The sequence below is a fragment of the Dermatophagoides pteronyssinus genome, unplaced genomic scaffold (assembly GCF_027571235.1).
Source record: "Dermatophagoides pteronyssinus isolate colony J.1.1.1.1 unplaced genomic scaffold, Derpt_VIB-CSIC_2022.12 sq0001, whole genome shotgun sequence".
Lineage (NCBI taxonomy): Eukaryota > Metazoa > Arthropoda > Arachnida > Sarcoptiformes > Pyroglyphidae > Dermatophagoides > Dermatophagoides pteronyssinus.
In genome coordinates this window covers 2,727,821-2,746,061 of record NW_027461525.1, presented here as the reverse complement: position 1 = coordinate 2,746,061, position 18,241 = coordinate 2,727,821, and the positions used below count along the sequence as shown (strand labels likewise).

Below are 18,241 nucleotides of genomic sequence, written 5' to 3'. Positions count from 1 at the left end.
ACATTGTTTATTCAAACACACAATAACGTTTGGTGTGTTGACTCGGTAACGATTTGTTTTATTCTTTCGGGGTATTTGATCTTAGAATGTTTTTACCGCCTTAATTCTGAAGTGACAGCCTAATTATTTTGATTGCCAAAATCGATTCTCAAATCATCATAAATAATGCATCTCTATAACTTGACATTACAACGTTCTACTCATATTTCTTTGGCTGTCCATGGAAATTTTGCCGGCACTAAACAACAAGAAATTGCTTTGGCCAAAGGTCGAATACTGGAACTGGTACGTCCAGATCCCAGTACTGGTAAAGTATATTCACTTCTTTCCATCGACATTTTTGGTGTCATTCGTTCAATGCTTGCATTCCGTTTGACTGGCGGTTCCAAAGATTATTTAATTATTGGTTCTGATTCAGGCCGTATTGTTATTCTTGAATATATTCCTGCCAAAAATTGTTTCGAAAAGGTATGTTTTTCACTGTGTTTGATTACTATTAATATTACTATGTTTTAAAGGTTCATCAAGAAACATTTGGTAAAAGTGGCTGCCGTCGTATTGTACCTGGTCAATATTTAGCTATTGATCCAAAAGGTCGTGCAGTCATGATAAGTGCGGTTGAAAAACAAAAGTTAGTATACATTCTTAATCGTGATGCCGCAGCTCGACTGACGATTTCTTCACCTCTTGAAGCTCATAAATCCAACACATTCGTTTATCATACTGTTGGTGTTGATGTTGGATTTGAAAATCCAATGTTTGCCTGCCTTGAAATGGATTATGAAGATGTTGATATTGATCATACAGGCGAAACTGCTCAACAAACACAACAACAACTGACATTCTATGAACTTGATCTTGGCCTCAATCATGTTGTTAGAAAATATAGTGAAAATCTTGAAGAACATGGAAATTTCCTCATATCTGTGCCAGGTGGAACTGATGGACCATCAGGTGTATTAATCTGTTCAGAGAATTATATAACTTATAAAAATTTTGGCGATCAACCAGATATTCGCTGTCCAATACCTCGAAGACGTTATGATCTTGATGATCCTGATCGAGGAATGATTTTCGTTTGTAGTGCATCGCATAAGACAAAATCCATGTTTTTCTTTTTGGTACAAAGTGAACAAGGCGATATATTCAAAATTACGCTCGAAGTTGATGATGATATTGTCACTGAAGTTAAAATCAAATATTTTGACACCGTTCCGGTTGCCACTAGTTTATGTGTGCTTCGTACGGGATTCTTGTTTGTTGCTTCAGAATTCGGCAATCAATATTTGTATCAAATCGTTCATCTTGGCGATAATGATAATGAACCTGAATTCAGTAGTTCGATGCCTTTGAATGAAGGTGAAACATTTTATTTCACACCTCGAAGCTTAAAAAATTTGGTCTTGGTCGATGAAACCGAGTCATTATCACCAATAATGCATTCTCAAGTAGCTGATGTAGCTAACGAAGAAACGCCACAATTATTGATGGCCTGTGGACGGGGACCGCGTTCTACTTTTCGACTATTACGTCATGGTCTGGAAGTGTCTGAGATGGCTGTTTCGGAATTGCCCGCCAATCCAAATGCTGTTTGGACGGTGAAAAAACGTAGCGAAGATAAATTTGATGCCTACATTATTGTCTCTTTTGTAAATGCAACTCTTGTTCTTTCGATTGGGGAAACTGTCGAAGAAATTACCGATTCAGGATTTCTTGGTTCTACACAAACAATTAATTGTGCTCAAATCGGTGAAGACGCATTAGTTCAAGTCTATCCCGATGGCATTCGGCATATTCGTGCCGATAAACGTGTGAATGAATGGCGTGCACCAGGCCGAAAACAAATCGTACGCTGTGCCATTAATTCACGACAAGTGGTGATTGCTTTGGGTGGAGGAGAAATTGTTTACTTTGAAATGGATCTAGGTGGTCAATTAAATGAATATACCGAACGTAAAGATATGAATTCCGAGGTGATTTGTATGGCTTTGGGTGATGTGCCAGCAGGTGAACAACGATGTCGTTTTTTGGCAATTGGCTTAGCAGACAATACTGTTCGTATTATCTCTTTGGACCCATTGGTAAACAAATAATATATTATATAAATTTGTTAACCTTATCTATTAATTTACTTGATTTATCATCTAGGAATGTCTCACACCTTTGTCATTACAAGGTCTTCCAGCTAGGCCTGAATCATTGTCAATTGTTCAAATGGGATTGATGAAATCGGATGAAAAATCTAAAGGAAAATTGTACTTGAATGTTGGTCTTCAAAATGGTGTTCACTTACGTACCGTTTTGGATGAAAATAATGGAACCCTATCAGACCCTCAAACTCGTTATCTCGGTAGTCGTCCAATCAAATTGTTTCAAGTTTGTATGCAAGGCAAAGAATCATTGCTCGCATTGTCCAGTCGTACATGGCTCTGCTATTATTATCAAAATCGTTTTCATTTGACGCCCTTATCATATGAGCCATTAGAATATGCATCTGGTTTTTCTTCTGAACAATGTCCCGAAGGAATTGTGGCCATTTCACAAAACACATTACGTATATTGGCCTTAGAGAATCTGGGAAATGTATTCAATCAACATTTAGTTGAATTAGAGTATACGCCAAGAAAATTCGTCATTCATCCAGAAACCTATTACGTCGTAATGATTGAAACTGATCACAATGCATTGACACCGGCAACAAAAACTGCACGAAAGCAACAATTGGCTCAAGAAATGATTGATTCGGCTCCAGCTGATGAGAAACAACAGGTTTCGGAAATGGCTGCAGCATTCCTCAATGAAAATTTGCCCGAAAATGTATTCGGAGCACCTAAACCTGGCCCAGATACATGGGCATCATTAATCCGAGTTTTTAATCCAGTCAATGGCAAAACATTGCACAAATTTTCATTGGAACAAAATGAAGCCGCATTCAGTATGACCTTATGTCGTTTTACAAACGATCCCGAAGGATATTATATATTGGTTGGTGTGGCAAGGAAATTACGATTATTAGACAGACAACACTCTGGTTGTGAAATTCATACATATAAATTTGAAGCTGATCTTGAACATTTAACGTTGGTACATAAAACACCAGTCGAAGATGTTCCAAGAGCTATGGCTCAATTTCAAGGAAAAGTCGTCATAGGTGTTGGCAAACTTTTACGAATTTATGATCTCGGTAAAAAGAAATTGCTAAAAAAATGTGAAAACAAGACCATACAAAATTTTATTGTGACCATCAATACAATGGGCAATCGCATCTACGTTTCTGATGTCCAGGAAAGTTATTACTTTGTTCGATACAAGCGATCAGAAAATCAATTGATTGTATTCGCTGATGATGTTTTTCCACGTTGGGTGACTTGTACATGTACACTTGATTATGATACAATTGCTAGTGCGGATAAATTCGGTAATATATCGATCATTCGACTGCCGACAGATGTCAATGATGAAATTGATGATGATCCGACCGGATTGAAATCTCTTTGGGATCGTGGATGGCTAGGTGGAGCATCGCAAAAAGCGGAAGCCATTTGTAATTTTCATATTGGTGACCTAATACTTTCCTTGAATAAAGCAACATTGATACCGGGATTTTCCGAAGCATTGGTGTATACGACAATTTCAGGCGCCGTCGGTGTGTTGGTTCCATTCACATCACACGAACAATTGGATTTTTTTCAACATCTTGAAATGTATATGCGTTCGGAAAATTCGCCACTATGTGGTCGTGATCATCTCGCCTATCGTTCATTCTATTTTCCAGTTAAAAATGTCATCGATGGTGATCTCTGTGAACAGTTTAATTCGATGGATTTTAGCAAACAGAAAAGCATTGCCGAAGACTTGGATTTTTCACCAGCAGAGGTATGTTCAATTGAATTGTAATCAAAAAATAATTCAATTAAATTTTTATTAATTTTTCTATCTTATGTTCAGGTTTCGAAAAAATTGGAGGACATGAGAACACAATATGCATTTTAAATTATGGAATTTTCAATCAATCAATCATCATTTCAATCAGTCATTTTCACAAATCTAAAAATTTTTATTCATCCATATTTTTTAATGTATCATTTTTTTTGTAAATGTAAATGAGTTTGAAAATATATACCATGTATCAAATAGGAATCTATCCCTAATAATAATCGAATTTATTATTTTATTTTTATTATTTTTTTTGTTCGTATATGAATGATATGGATTAAAAACGAAGATTGTTTATCAAAATAATGAAAAAAAATCTAAATATCTTATAGATATTCAAAATGTTTTTTTTTCGTATTCAACATAAAGATCATCGACTTCCGGATGATTTGCTTCGACCAATGAATTAATTAAATGAAAAAATGATAAATATAAATCTATAGAAATCAAGCCTGACATTTTTTTTGATGATCGGGACATGTCAATTTATGCGAATATCTAATTTAGTACAAGTTCTAATAAAGCCTTGAGCAAATTTTGTTAATACTTATTAAATGTACTTCAAACCGGTCATAAGATATTCATTTCATCTGACAAAATGATATTAGATTTGGTTAAATGATTTCAGAGAAATGAAATGAAAAAATTCGAGGAAAAAATTTTAGGTGTCAAATCTACTCGACAATAAATAATCTAATACCAATCAGTATTATTATCTATTGTAAACGATTCATTATTTTTTTAAATCTAGAAAAAAGACAAAATTGATATTTCCCAGTTCTTGTTCAAGGCTTGATTTAGGTGATATTGATTCATGTGTATTTTGCATACATTTCGATCGACCGATAATCGTTCGATCAATATTTAATTTGATTTAATCGACTGGAATCGAACAGTCAAATGTTAATTCTGATTGACTGAATCTGATCAAATCGAATGATCATCAACATTACCAACACGTTTATCGTTGTAGTTTCCACACAACCGAAAGAAAAATGTTGAGACGAAGCATCACCACAGTAGTATAAAAATGAGAAGAAAAAAACTTTTCGCTATCAATCTTTTTCTTGAAAGCTATCAATCCATTCATTTTTTTCGATATGAATGGATCGTGTAGCAGACGAATAAATATCGATGTCGAATGGCTCGACATACTATGTCGGTCGTTTATTTTTGTTTCATTTGCTTTTGCCATGATCTACATTCTTTGGCTAGAATGGCGGTCATCACCGAATCCATCATTCAATGATGATGAGCTATTCATAATGATGGTAGTACTATCTTGTAAATTTTAAACCTTGAAGGAACCGCTACTCAAATATTTGTAATCGCCGTATATATAACGAATTATGGACAGAAGACAATTGAAAGTGAAAATAAATGAATGAAAACGCCTATAGTAAAAAAATAATGAAACGGTTCACCGTTCTAATAAAATATATATACAGGATCGGTCCAGAGCCCATAGTTTTGGATCGTAAGTACTACTGTTCTATGTTCAATCAAAATGGCTGTGTATTCACATTATAATCATCAGGAATGGAGCACATCCTAGAATCATTATCATTATAACTCAGAATACACCATGTATTAAATATTTTTCTGTTCAAAAATATATATAGCTTGATGAAAGAATCTCAAGTATCATTCATTTAATTCTTACCGTACTACAACAAATAGAATAGTATATACCGCTTCCTTTGAGCAGAAAGAATAGTTGACCGGTCGGTTGATGCAGAAGTTGTCAACCTTTTTTTATAACTAAAAAGTTTCTATGATAGAAGTTTTTTCTCATTTTAGATTGTGAATCCTTGGGTTAGTTTATTCTGGTCTTCGCGAAACCATGAAAGAATCTTATTCCATAAAACCAATCATATAGATTGTGGTATACACAGAATTCTATCAGTATATCAGCAATAATACTAGCAGCATTCGAAATTATCGCGTGTGTCGGTGTTCCAAAATAATATTATGCTTACTAATAATAATATTTCGAATCGGATCCAAATTCTCTCGAGATACTACATACTGCTACCACTACGCAATGTTCATAACATGTTTGTTCATTTTGTTGTTGATCAAATGGACATTTATCTGGTGAATTCTACTGCCACCACCGACGAAATTATTATTACTATCATCATCATCATCATCATCATTGTGATGATTATAACTGAAAATACACACATTTTATTTACAATGATGATGATGATTATATGGTAGTGGTTGCTTCATTTTCTCATTCTTTCTTTTTCACTCTCAAATGGGAGCGAGCCAAAAAGACCTGAATTATATTTGATTTTTTTTTCTGGTTGAGACTCATCTTATTAGAGGCGAAACCACTGATACTCAATACGATTATACACATACAAACACTGTATATTTCTCTATGTTGATGATGATCTGTATTCCACTCTCTCTTTCTCTCTTTATGTCCGTCTGTCTATCTATTTCTCTTTCAATTTTTTTGTTTTGTTTATGTATTACTCTGGAGCCTTAATATTTCTCTTATTTTTATTCGTTATTTTTTCTAAATTTTCGTCGATCATCGTGTTGATCATGTTGATGATGTCGATGTTGTGGAAATAATAATAATAATAATACTGATGATGATGATGATGACGATGAAGATGATGGTTGATGATCAAGTGTCGCATACAAATGGTATCCCGTTCTTGTTTGTTGAACGTCTCCAATGGATGATTTGTATGGTTGTTTTGAATGTTGGAATGGTATTCAATCTTTGCGAATGTTGCTGATGTCAAAATTGCTGAATGTTTATTGTGTGTATGTTTGTTTGTATGTATGTGTATATATGAATGAATTCATCGAACATCGTGGATTTCCATTATTCATTCATTCGTTTTTTCAAAAACTAATTGTAGATATAAAATATAGATAAATTGTGAATGAAGTTCATGTTTAATCATCATCAACAAAATAATCAACAAACCTTTTTTTTTGCAAAACGAATCCATCCATAAATCGAATGATCGAATCCGACGATCTCGACGACATTGTGACAAAGTATTATTTTTTTTTGTAATTTTTTTTTGTCGATGATCATATTCACTGTATGATGATGAGGATGATGTCAAAGTAGAACGACGATATAAGAATAAATTATTTTGTAACCTCGAAACAAAAACAATTAGGATTGATTTCTCCTGTTAGTTTTGATTTTTTTTTTTTTTATCAAGAATCTAATGTTTGTGTGTCTGTTTTTTTAATGGATGTGATAAACGAATACGAATAAATGTTTCTATCTGTTTCATCGAATAAAATAATGCATTTTTATCTGTCGGTTTTTCAATGTGATGTTAATTAGTGCAATCATGTCGGTTAATTGTGTAATATGTGTATTGGTTGATTGATTATATTAAAATGCAATATTAATATCGAAACAAAACTTCAATATGAATAAGGTATGTTTATTTTTTCATCAAATTTGTAATGATTATTCTAATTGAAACCATTTTCCCCTCGATAGAATTCGTCTAAATCTTAAAAAATTTGAATCTTTCAACAGCAAAAGAATGTATGAATAAATTCCATATTGGTTTCTCGATGTCGAATATATGTCTTCGAAAATTGATTTTATTTTGTGTCTTTCAGAACATCATTTCCAACCGGTCACAACAAAGACAATAAATATCATTGGAAACACTGGTTGATGTTTTTTTAAATTTTGATTTCAACTTGTTCCCTTATTTTTTATTTTTTTTTATTTCTCATTCTTACTGTGTTTTGTTTCTGTCACGAAAATTGCTTGTTGTTGTTGCTACAAAAATTTCTTTACATTTCTATTTTCATGCGTCTGTGTCATTTTCATCTCTCTTTGATATTGAATTTAAAACAAAAAAATCATTCTGCCAATTCATCGTTGTCATCAACATTGATATATGCACCATTCCTACAATACCGTATATACAAAAACAGAATAAAATAAAATAAAATAAAACTTAAACATCATCATCATCATTACCGACACCAACACCACACCCACCACCACCACCATCATCATCATCGTCATTCAGTGTTCAACATTCAGGAAAAAACAAAAGACTGTGTTTATCGACAACTTAATAAAGTAAAATAAGATTCGATCATCAGGACAAATTGATTGATTGATCGATTGTTTTTTTATTCGATATCTAATGCTTCATGGATCTAATCTAAATGTAAATAAATATCCATGCGGTTAGTATTATGCAATAAATTTTCATTAATATGATGAGAAAATAAAACATTTAAAATTCAAACAATCGATTGATTTGATAATAGTTGAATGAATCGATTGGTCATCGAGATTATAGATAAAAAAAACATTTATTGAGATCGAATTAATGGATGGAAAAAGAACCATTTCTATATGATCAAAATTAAACATCATTAAATAGAAACAGGTGATTAGGTTGTGAATACAAGTAGAAAATAAAACATGACTTTTCATTTATATTTGATTTGATTTGATTTTAGTCCGTTAATTTGCAAAGAAAAAAATTAAGTCCTGTGAAAAAAAATTTACCGACACACACACACACACATATTGGTATCTTTCGGGTGTGGGGAAAAGGGGAAGTAAAAAAAAAGAATCATGGTAAACGAAAATGAAAGAAAAATGATGATAGAGGATTATCGGCATGGCCTATGGTGTATATTTATTCCGTTTTTTTTATTATTGCTATCTCTCTCTCTCTCTCTCTCTCTCTCTCTCTCTCTCTCTCTCTCTCTCTCTCTCTCGACGACGTCCTCAAACGCCTAACTCTATTCATGTATTTAGCTGTGTGTGTGGAGTTTGTGGAGCTATTTTTAGATCAAGCAACCAAAAGAAAATAGAGAAAGAGAGTGAGAAAAAAATTTTCCCTTGTTGTTCATTCGAGTCAATTGAGTCAATCTATCCTACACTATCTCTAATATACAAATACTCACACATCCATTTTTCTTTTTTTTAATTGAATAAATTCTTGTATTAATATCCAGCATAATAGGTTCTAAAAAAAAGGTTCAAAGGTTTTCCACGTTTTCAATTGCTGTTTTTATACTTTTCATTATTATCAATTTAACTACCCCAAAAAAAAAACTATGGCTTGACAATTGTTTTGTTTTAATTTTCCATTTGATTTGATTTGATTTTAATTTTCATCATTTATTTATTAACATTAATTTTTATCATCATCGTCATTTGCTGAATGATAAATAATTATCAATCGGCATTTTTTTAAATATTATAAATAATATTTTTCGGAAACCGAATATAGCTCTGCTCTTTATTTTTATCCATTTTTATGTATATAATAATTGATTTAATTCGATTTGTGGATTGATTGATTGAAGTTCGATTATCATTATTTTCACAAATATACACAAACATCGGATGTCTGTTGGAAAATACACACATATGATATCATATCATTATGATATATGGAATAAACATGATTGGACATTTATAAATATGATGATAGATTTATGTTTGTCTCATTCGTTTTTTTTTGTTGGGATTTCAAATATATAAATGTATTTATTATGTTTCTGATGTGATATTTTTGTTGTTGTTATTATTATTATTATTATTATCGTTAGCAAAAGTATATATATGATTTTTGGGATTTTTTTCTGGGTTGTTGTTTGTTGGCACCTAACATTTTTAGCTTTGTCTAGAATTACATAACTCGTAAATATTACTATTTCTTTTCTTTGTTTTGCGCTTGCTTGTTTTTTGTTTATTTATTTTTTGTTTGTCTGTCAAATCAGATTTCAAATTTCTCTTCCGTCTTTGAAAGTATTTTTTCAATAATAAAATTCAACTAATTAATAAAAATTTAACCTGTTCAAAAAAAACAAAACAATCAACAAAAATCAATGAATTTCGACATAACAACAGAAAATACCTTGTTATTGACAATGATGAAAAAAAATTGTTTTATATCGATCATCAGAGAAAATACCTCAACAACAATCAATGAAAAATTCCTCCCTCATTATTCAACACATATAGTTATGAGCAATAATTAATTTCAAAAAAAATGTCAGATTTGAGCTTAATATTACAAATAAAAATAACTAATAAAAAAAAGACATGCCTGAACGCACGTAGTAATCATCATTTGTGATGTGTAAATTTATACAAGGAAAAATGATGAAAGATTGATCGTAAATGTTTTGAATTGCTAAATTTACTGCTTAATAAATTAAAGAATCACTTTCTTTTTTTCTCTTTACAAAAACAAAAAAATTAACTCGTCCGCTACATAACTATGAAATTCATATGTGTATCCATAATTTTGTAAAAAAAAAGTTAAATTCTGTTTCTTTCATCTATGCTTTGCAACTCATAAAAAATCACTAGAATTAAAACCATTCGGTGGAAAGCATATTAAACGTCATCTAATCTTCAGTATTAATAAAATTAAATGCATCAACTTATTTAATTAAACTTATATGTTTGTGTGTGTGTGTGTGTTCGTGAATGGATGAGTGAATGAATCAAGGTGATAATGATGATGCTGAACTGTACATCTCTTGATCGATCTTTTGATTGTTGATCATAATGATGGTATCCACGCAAACACACATGCACTTTTTTTCAAATATTAATTTGCACAATCCGTTGCCCATAATAGCTTAAGGCAATATTATTATATTAGTCGATGATACTCCGGTTGTTGTTGTTGTTATTTGTTGATTGGCGAATTATTAAATTCTGGCACTTAACACACAAAAAATCATTGCCATCATTATATCTTTTATATAGAAACTGAAGATGTTGTTCATGAATAGAATTTTTTTTTCTTTTTGCTGTTGTTGCTTTTATATTTATTTGTCTCCAAATATTTTCGTATAATAAAAGAGTCATAAGTCAAGCGGAAGTTGCTGTTGTTGCCTATATATTAATTAATAATAATGTTGAACTTTGCCACTATCATCATCGACATTGATGAATGAATGGGAAAAGAATTCATTGAAAAAAAAGTTTTTTTTATAAAGAATCATCCATCTATTCATTATTTGTCTATTATTTCATTTCTTGTGTATCTATTCTTATATTTTAGAAAAGTGTTTTTAAAAAAAAATGAAAAGTAAATAATGATGATATTTAATATATAACATAGAATGAACTAAAAGAAGCACACAAAACTTGACTTTCTTTGACAGCCTTTTAATAAATGATAGGCATTGCAAAGTTATATTGCTGAATTTTTTTCCAAAAAAATGAAAAAAAAAATCTGAAAGTCATATCTTTTCTCTGGATCATCATTACCTTTCATCCTTATTTTTAAGGTTTTTAAAAAAAAAATAATACCCGTAATGAATTATCGAGATTTTTTTCATTGAAATAAAAAATAGACGATTCAGCGATAACCAAAATTGTTAACATTTGCCACAAGAATATTAAGTGGAAAAAATTCTTGTACCTTATGGAAAGGAATTGGCTAATTTTGGATCTTGAACATTTTTTTATTTTGTAGACGATGTGCTTCGCAATTTGATGTGATCATTATTCATACGATTCGTGACAACAAATGCGTCGCAATTATAAACGATAAATATAAGGCAAACCGGTACAAATAATTTTAGTTTTTTATTATTATTATTCTGATCCTAATAATATTGATTACGGTTTTGGTTTTCGTTTATTTTTATATTTTTTTACGATGTGCAATTCTTACTAGTTTATTTATAGAATTTCGGATGTGTATTTTATGATTCGTCTATTTTAAGGATAATTTCTTGATTGACAGTTACCTGGACTTTGTTTTTTTCAAGTTTCTAAGAATATTTTAATTCATTGATAAGATGTTCAGACGTCATCGACTTATATACTTGTTGTTTTTTTATTTTTAAGTTAGCTTAAATCGTAAAAGAACATAGAATCTTAAACACACGTTCAAATCTGTCATCAACTCAATGAAAATTTTGTTTTGTTTGAAATGATAAACGTCATATTCTTTGCTATATTTCATATTTTCTATCCATATGAAAAATTATTCTTTAATTTTTTGTTTCCGATCCTCTCATAGATGCCTGCATGCATTACAGAATAAGAATCAGTAAAAAACTAAAATTAAAAAAAAACTAAATTATTGCTGTTAGGTTGGTACTTGACTTTAACACTTTTGTCATCATTTATTTACAGAACACAAAGGTGAATGTTAAAATAAAGGCGGTTGATTGGTTGGTGTTAATAGTTATATTAATAGCATCAAAAAAAATGCTAATTATATCCGTAATGTTTATATGTTTATTGCTCATATTTTTCTGGCTTTTTTTGAAGATTTTCTTACGTACCATGTGTTGGTTAATGCATCATACTATCAATTGCCAATTATTCTTATACAAAAATCAAACAACTATAGAAGCTAATAGGTGATGTTCAAGTCTCTTTTTTTCATCATATTATTATTTGTCAATGATGAATTCTTACCGTTTGTAAGACGAAAAAAAACTGGATGAAATCGTTGTTCATTCGAATTTGTGTGGCAGACATTATATGAATGCTATTATGAGTTGATGCGGCCTTCCTGATCATGGTGACATCGGCATAAATTTCACTACCTAGAACGAAAACAAAAAATCGAAACCAATTGTTTCTATGTTTTGTTGTTGTTGTTGTTTTAGGTTTTTCGGTTAAACCGATTTTTGTTTACTATCTTTGTATTAGTTTATGGTCTGTTTTGTAGATTTTTGTTGTTGTTGTCGTCGCCACCACCGTTGTCATCGTTGTTGCTGTTCAATTTATATGTAGATCAATTCAGGTAACAACAACGACAAACTGGTAAATGGAAAAAAAGGAAAGAAAAAGAAAAAATTTCTGTACTGTCATCATTTTTATCTGTTCACTAAATATGCGTATGATTCCATTATGATGGAAATGTATATATGTGTGTGTTTGTATTTCTATATTATCTCATTCAATATTATTCATGAAAGCTGACTATGTAAAAAAAAATTTATCTAGAATATAATAGACAAAAATACAATTTTGTTGTTGTTATTTTTTTCAAACAACCATTTCATAATTCCCATTTCCTTCTCTTGATATGGTTAGTATCAATTTGAAAATAAGAAATTATTTTACATTTTTCATCATGTGTGTTGTTTATCAATATAAAACAAGCTCGATTTAAGTCTCGATTATTTAATCCAAAATGCCAATATTAATGTCATCATTAAGTTAAAATTATTTAAATACACAATTGAACTGGAATCAGTCTTGATCTATCTTTAGAAAAAAATATCATTAAAAAATTTTAATCTCATCAAGTCAAGTGTGCGCGAGAATTTTTTTTAATATTATAACTTTGTTGAGCTTCTTATTATTGCTTTCTTTGTGTCACATTTACACCAATGACACAACCCAATGTAAAAGATCTCATTTTTTTCTTTACATTTTGTTTGTTTGTTTTTGTGTTAATCTATTAACCCAAGAGACGACTAATATGAAAAAGATGATGGATCTAGGGTAGATCTCGATGATGCAGGCGATGACTCTCAAGTAGCCGGTTTTCTTGTTTTTTTTATAGACTTATTTGTATTTACCTTATCTTGTTGTTTGGCTTTTTCTGATTTTTTACCATAGTTTTGAAACTGAATGAGCAACAGAATCTTTATCAAAAATCTTATCGATTTATTGATCAATTTATTTTCAATCATCGATTCACTATTATATTTTATGTTTTTTTCTTTCTGTTTATTCAACAGGTGTCTACTACAGCAATCACATTTTAAATGATTATAAAACGAAAAAAAATATTGTTTTCATATTGGGAAAAATCTGAACTATAACACAATAATTTTTCATCGATAATCTATTAAAGTTGATTAGTTCTGTAATTAAATCAATCGTGTTTTCAATTCTCATACTTTTTCTATCAACATCATCATCAACAATAGTCATAATAATAATAATCACCATTTCAACTTTTCATCGCTATCAATCTCAGTTTTTTAATCAATTCTTATCGAATTTAAATAAATTCAATTCGTTTTTTTCTGGTACAAAAATTAATCTACACGGCCGTCATCATTCTATCTGCCATTGATTTTTGTAATTTTGCTTGTGTTGGAACCACCAAGCTGGAATCTGATTCAGAAGCGAATCGGCGACCAAGTCTTCTGGCAAATGTAATGGGCTGTTTTGGTGGGTCAGGATCAAAAAACGATGCCGAAGAAGACAAACGCCGGCGTGAGGCGAATAAACGTATTGAAAAGCAAATACAAAAAGATAAACAAATATATAGGGCCACTCATCGGCTCCTTTTATTAGGTCAGGTCATTCATATTAATGTTTAATTGATCATATTTCAACTAATTATTTTCATGTTTTTTCTAATCGATAGGCGCCGGTGAGTCTGGCAAGAGTACAATTGTCAAACAAATGAGAATATTACATGTCAATGGTTTCAGTGAAGAGTAAGTTTTTTCTTAAATGAAAAATTTCCGTTATTCTTATTACTCTTGAAATTATTTTAATATAAAAAACAGAGAAAAAAAGCAGAAAATCGAAGATATCAAGAAAAATATACGTGATGCCATATTGGTGGGTTTTCAATTCATTTTGTTAAACTTATAAATTAAATAATTTAATTTCTGCTTGTTTCTGTAGACGATAACGGGTGCCATGAGCACTTTGGTTCCACCAATTCCACTCGAAGACCCTAATAACCAATGGATGGTTGACTATATACAAGATGTTGCCAGTAGTCCTGATTTCGATTATCCACCCGTATGTATTCTAATTATATGTAATATTAATAGATTTAACTTTTCAATTTTCTTGACATTACAACAACAAACAAATAGCAATTTTACGAATACACTGAAGCACTATGGAGAGACAGAGGTGTTCAGGCAACATTCGAACGATCCAATGAATATCAATTAATTGATTGTGCGAAATAGTATGTTATTTTTTCAAAATTCTATAAAATTTTCATTAACTATTTTTGTTATCGATATAGCTTTTTAGATAGAGTTGATGTTATAAAAATGCCTGATTATACACCAAACGAACAAGACATTCTTAGATGTCGTGTCTTGACATCGGGTATTTTTGAGACAAAATTTCAAGTCGAAAAAGTTAATTTCCAGTAAGTAGTTTACAATGAAATAATTGCGTAAAATTATCTAACAAATTTTAATCAAATTCAGTATGTTCGACGTTGGTGGCCAAAGAGACGAACGTCGAAAATGGATACAATGTTTCAATGATGTCACTGCCATTATTTTTGTTACTGCATGTAGTAGCTATAATATGGTGCTCAGAGAGGATCCCAATCAAAATAGATTACGTGAATCACTTGATTTGTTCAAAAGTATTTGGAATAATAGGTAAAATTGATAATTATTACAAGTAATATTCAATGTAATTGTTGCATTTTTCTTCTTTATTTAGATGGCTGAGGACGATCTCAGTTATATTATTTCTAAATAAACAAGATCTTCTCGCCGAAAAAGTTAAAGCGGGAAAGTCTAAAATAGAAGAATACTTTCCAGAATATACACACTACCAGACGCCACCAGATGGTAATTAAATCTTTAATTTGAAATTCAAATGAATTCATTTTGTCTTTCATTTTTTTTCATATCACTTTAGCTGTATTCGATCCGGGTGAATCACCGGAATTTATACGGGCAAAATATTTTATTCGCGATGAATTTCTGGTAAGATTTAATGTCTTTGAATAATTTTAATTTTCTAATTTTTATTTTTATTTCACAACAGAGAATAAGCACCGCCAGTGGTGATGGAAAACATTATTGTTATCCTCATTTTACCTGTGCCGTTGATACTGAAAACATCAGGAGAGTATTCAACGATTGTCGTGACATAATACAACGGATGCACCTTCGTCAATATGAGCTATTGTGATCTTTATCTTCTCTCTTTTTCTTTTATGTTATTATATTACTATTATAATTAATTTCTTTCTGAGTTTTCATCATCATCATCATCATCATTATTATCATCAACATCATCTTCTACATTTTTACTTTTCTTTGTTAGGTCGATTTTTAGTGCATCAATTTTTTTTGAAAATTTTTCAAACGAAAAAAAATCGATTAACGACAAACAAACAAATGCAAAAAACTGAAATATATGACACTATCATTATAATTGTGCATATTACTATAATAACTTTGTAAAAAAATCGCATGAAAAATTCATTTTAAAAAAATCTGGTCCCGAAATAATATATTGGAATGATTTTCTTTTGCTTTTGTTTTTGTTGTTATTGTTCTTTTGTACAGAATTTCAATCAACAATTATTTCTTTTCTTTTTTTTTGAGACAAAAATAAACATTTGTCGTCATTATTTTTTTGTCATAAACACTTACCACACTCTTACACTGAATAATTAATTAATAAAAAATTTATTGGCCATCACCTGGGGAAAAAAAGTTCACATCAATGATTTATTTGGCTTAATGCAAATGGTGATTTGAATAACATAATATAAAATATCTAATATTGATAAATTGTACATGTTACAAATATATACAAAAAAAAACTCAATCATACACATCATGATCATCATTACCTTGATGACCATTAGATTTACATAAACACACACGCCCACACATTACATAATTCATTTTATCACATGTGAATTACACATATACGACCATTGATAATTTGATGATCATTATGGTAATTGTCGTTATCACAATTTTACCATTATACAACATACATACACCATTATGCCGCCGCCAAATTTTTTTTCGCGCTCTCACCAATTTTTTTTGCTCGTTTTTTTTGTAATTGATGATTGAATAATTTGTAATCAACAAGACAAACATACAAACATATTAATATTTTAGAATTGAATTGTCAAAACAAAACAAAAAAAATGTTCCAAAAATGACATTTTAAATATTCTTTTGTTTTCATATGGGAAAAAAAGAAAATTCTTTAATTGACCAATTGTTACATATGTCGACAGAAAATCAGACGAAAAATTCACTGAATAACATGATAATTATATTGAAAAAATATTCATCGTATAAATTTCATTGATTTTTAAAAGGGTCAAATAAATTCTGACCACATGCAGACTTGAAGTTTTAAAGTCTGACATGTATCATAAAAAAGTTGGAAAAATATCATTTAATCATGATATGATTATAGCTATGAAAAATATGAGTCACTTAATGATAAGTATAGGATTTTTTTGTTGTTGTTTTTTTAAACGGTCAACAGAAATTTTTTTACCTTTTCTATTCATAACACAAGAAATAACGGAACCGTTAACATTATGGTCATCCAATTTTTCGGTAATCTTGGGCTACGGCCATTTGTAATAATAATAGCTTTGAATTTTTGTTTTTACTATCCGAATGGTGGTTTTTGTCATCAAATGGCTATATCTTATGGCAAAAATATTGGCCGAAATCGATGTGAACCGATTATTATACCAATGTGTGTGAATATTGGTTACACACATACATATATGCCAAATATATTGGAAATGGAAACTCAACAAGAGGCTGGTCTTGAAGTACATCAATTCTGGCCATTAGTTCATGTAAATTGTTCCGAAGATTTAAGATTTTTTCTATGTTCAATATATACACCTATATGTATTGAAGAATATTCCAATTATATTCCATCATGTCGATCGGTCTGTGAAAGAGCCAGAATCGGTTGTGAACCTTTACTATTACAAGGTGGTTTTCAATGGCCTGAACAATGGAAATGTAATAGATTTCCCGTATACGGAAATCGTATCTGTATGGATCCAAAAAAGGTTTGAATTTCCAATTTCATTATTTAAAAAAAGGAAATAATAACAATAATCTTTACCGTTTATTTAGAGAAAATTTTGAAACAAATCTTTTGCAACGTGCGACATCTTTTGGTCTAAAATCCTACTGAAGAATTTGAATTTCGAATACATTTTTGAAACTTTTTTTTTTTGGAACGTTGACGTCACCATGTTTTTTTGAATAAGATATTCATTTTATTCCTATTTTGCTTATATTCCATTAAAATAATATGATGAACAGATTGATCTCATATTTTTATCTAAATAAAATGAATCTTAATCCTTTGATATTTGTTCTCATTTAAGTCTTTTTATTTTAATTCTTAATGAAATAAATCCTTTCAATACTGAATCCATAAAACTTTCAGCAAAAAATCAGCTGTCAATAGTTTTAGATCTGAAAAACAGATCAAACCAAAGATTGTTTCGGCTACCCTGTGGTGAAAAAATGTTTTTTTTTATTATTGTGGTAAATATATTCCATCATAATTTCGAGATTTTTTTTGTGCATTTGTCAGTTGTGGTGACAATGATTGCAT

The 18,241-nt window shown here is 30.3% G+C and overlaps 3 protein-coding genes and 1 long non-coding RNA gene across 5 annotated transcripts; 3 read left to right on the top strand and 1 right to left on the bottom strand.

The window, feature by feature from the left end:
- Positions 1-4,180, top strand: Sf3b3 (splicing factor 3b subunit 3). Its single transcript, XM_027343111.2, has 4 exons — positions 1-468; positions 519-2,081; positions 2,149-3,876; positions 3,949-4,180. Exons 1-4 carry the CDS (start codon positions 166-168, stop codon positions 3,991-3,993), a joined length of 3,639 nt encoding a protein of 1,212 aa, XP_027198912.1. The 5' UTR covers positions 1-165; the 3' UTR covers positions 3,994-4,180.
- Positions 4,036-6,310, bottom strand: LOC142646011 (uncharacterized). The gene is made up of 2 exons (XR_012847033.1): positions 5,600-6,310; positions 4,036-5,538 (listed from the first exon to the last, which is right to left on the bottom strand). It is a non-coding gene; the product is annotated as an uncharacterized LOC142646011 (long non-coding RNA).
- Positions 6,311-7,014: 704 nt separating this feature from the next.
- Positions 7,015-16,861, top strand: Galphas (G protein alpha s subunit). 2 transcript variants are annotated; one of them, XM_075823811.1, is made up of 12 exons: positions 7,015-7,361; positions 7,427-8,117; positions 13,639-14,203; positions 14,277-14,349; positions 14,422-14,476; positions 14,543-14,662; positions 14,740-14,837; positions 14,898-15,026; positions 15,088-15,267; positions 15,332-15,462; positions 15,533-15,600; positions 15,662-16,861. In XM_075823811.1, the coding sequence occupies exons 3-12, from the start codon at positions 14,065-14,067 to the stop codon at positions 15,806-15,808; spliced, it is 1,140 nt and encodes a 379-aa protein (XP_075679926.1). In that variant the 5' UTR covers positions 7,015-7,361; positions 7,427-8,117; positions 13,639-14,064; the 3' UTR covers positions 15,809-16,861. The 2 variants fall into 2 exon arrangements, with proteins under 2 accessions (XP_075679926.1, XP_075679921.1); XM_075823806.1 differs by having other exon boundaries at positions 7,427-8,136.
- A 125-nt stretch (positions 16,862-16,986) lies between these two features.
- LOC113793106 (frizzled-5-like) lies at positions 16,987-17,957 on the top strand. The gene is made up of 2 exons (XM_027343072.2): positions 16,987-17,684; positions 17,752-17,957. Exons 1-2 carry the CDS (start codon positions 17,193-17,195, stop codon positions 17,761-17,763), a joined length of 504 nt encoding a protein of 167 aa, XP_027198873.1. The 5' UTR covers positions 16,987-17,192; the 3' UTR covers positions 17,764-17,957.
- The last annotated feature ends 284 nt before the right edge of the window (positions 17,958-18,241 follow it).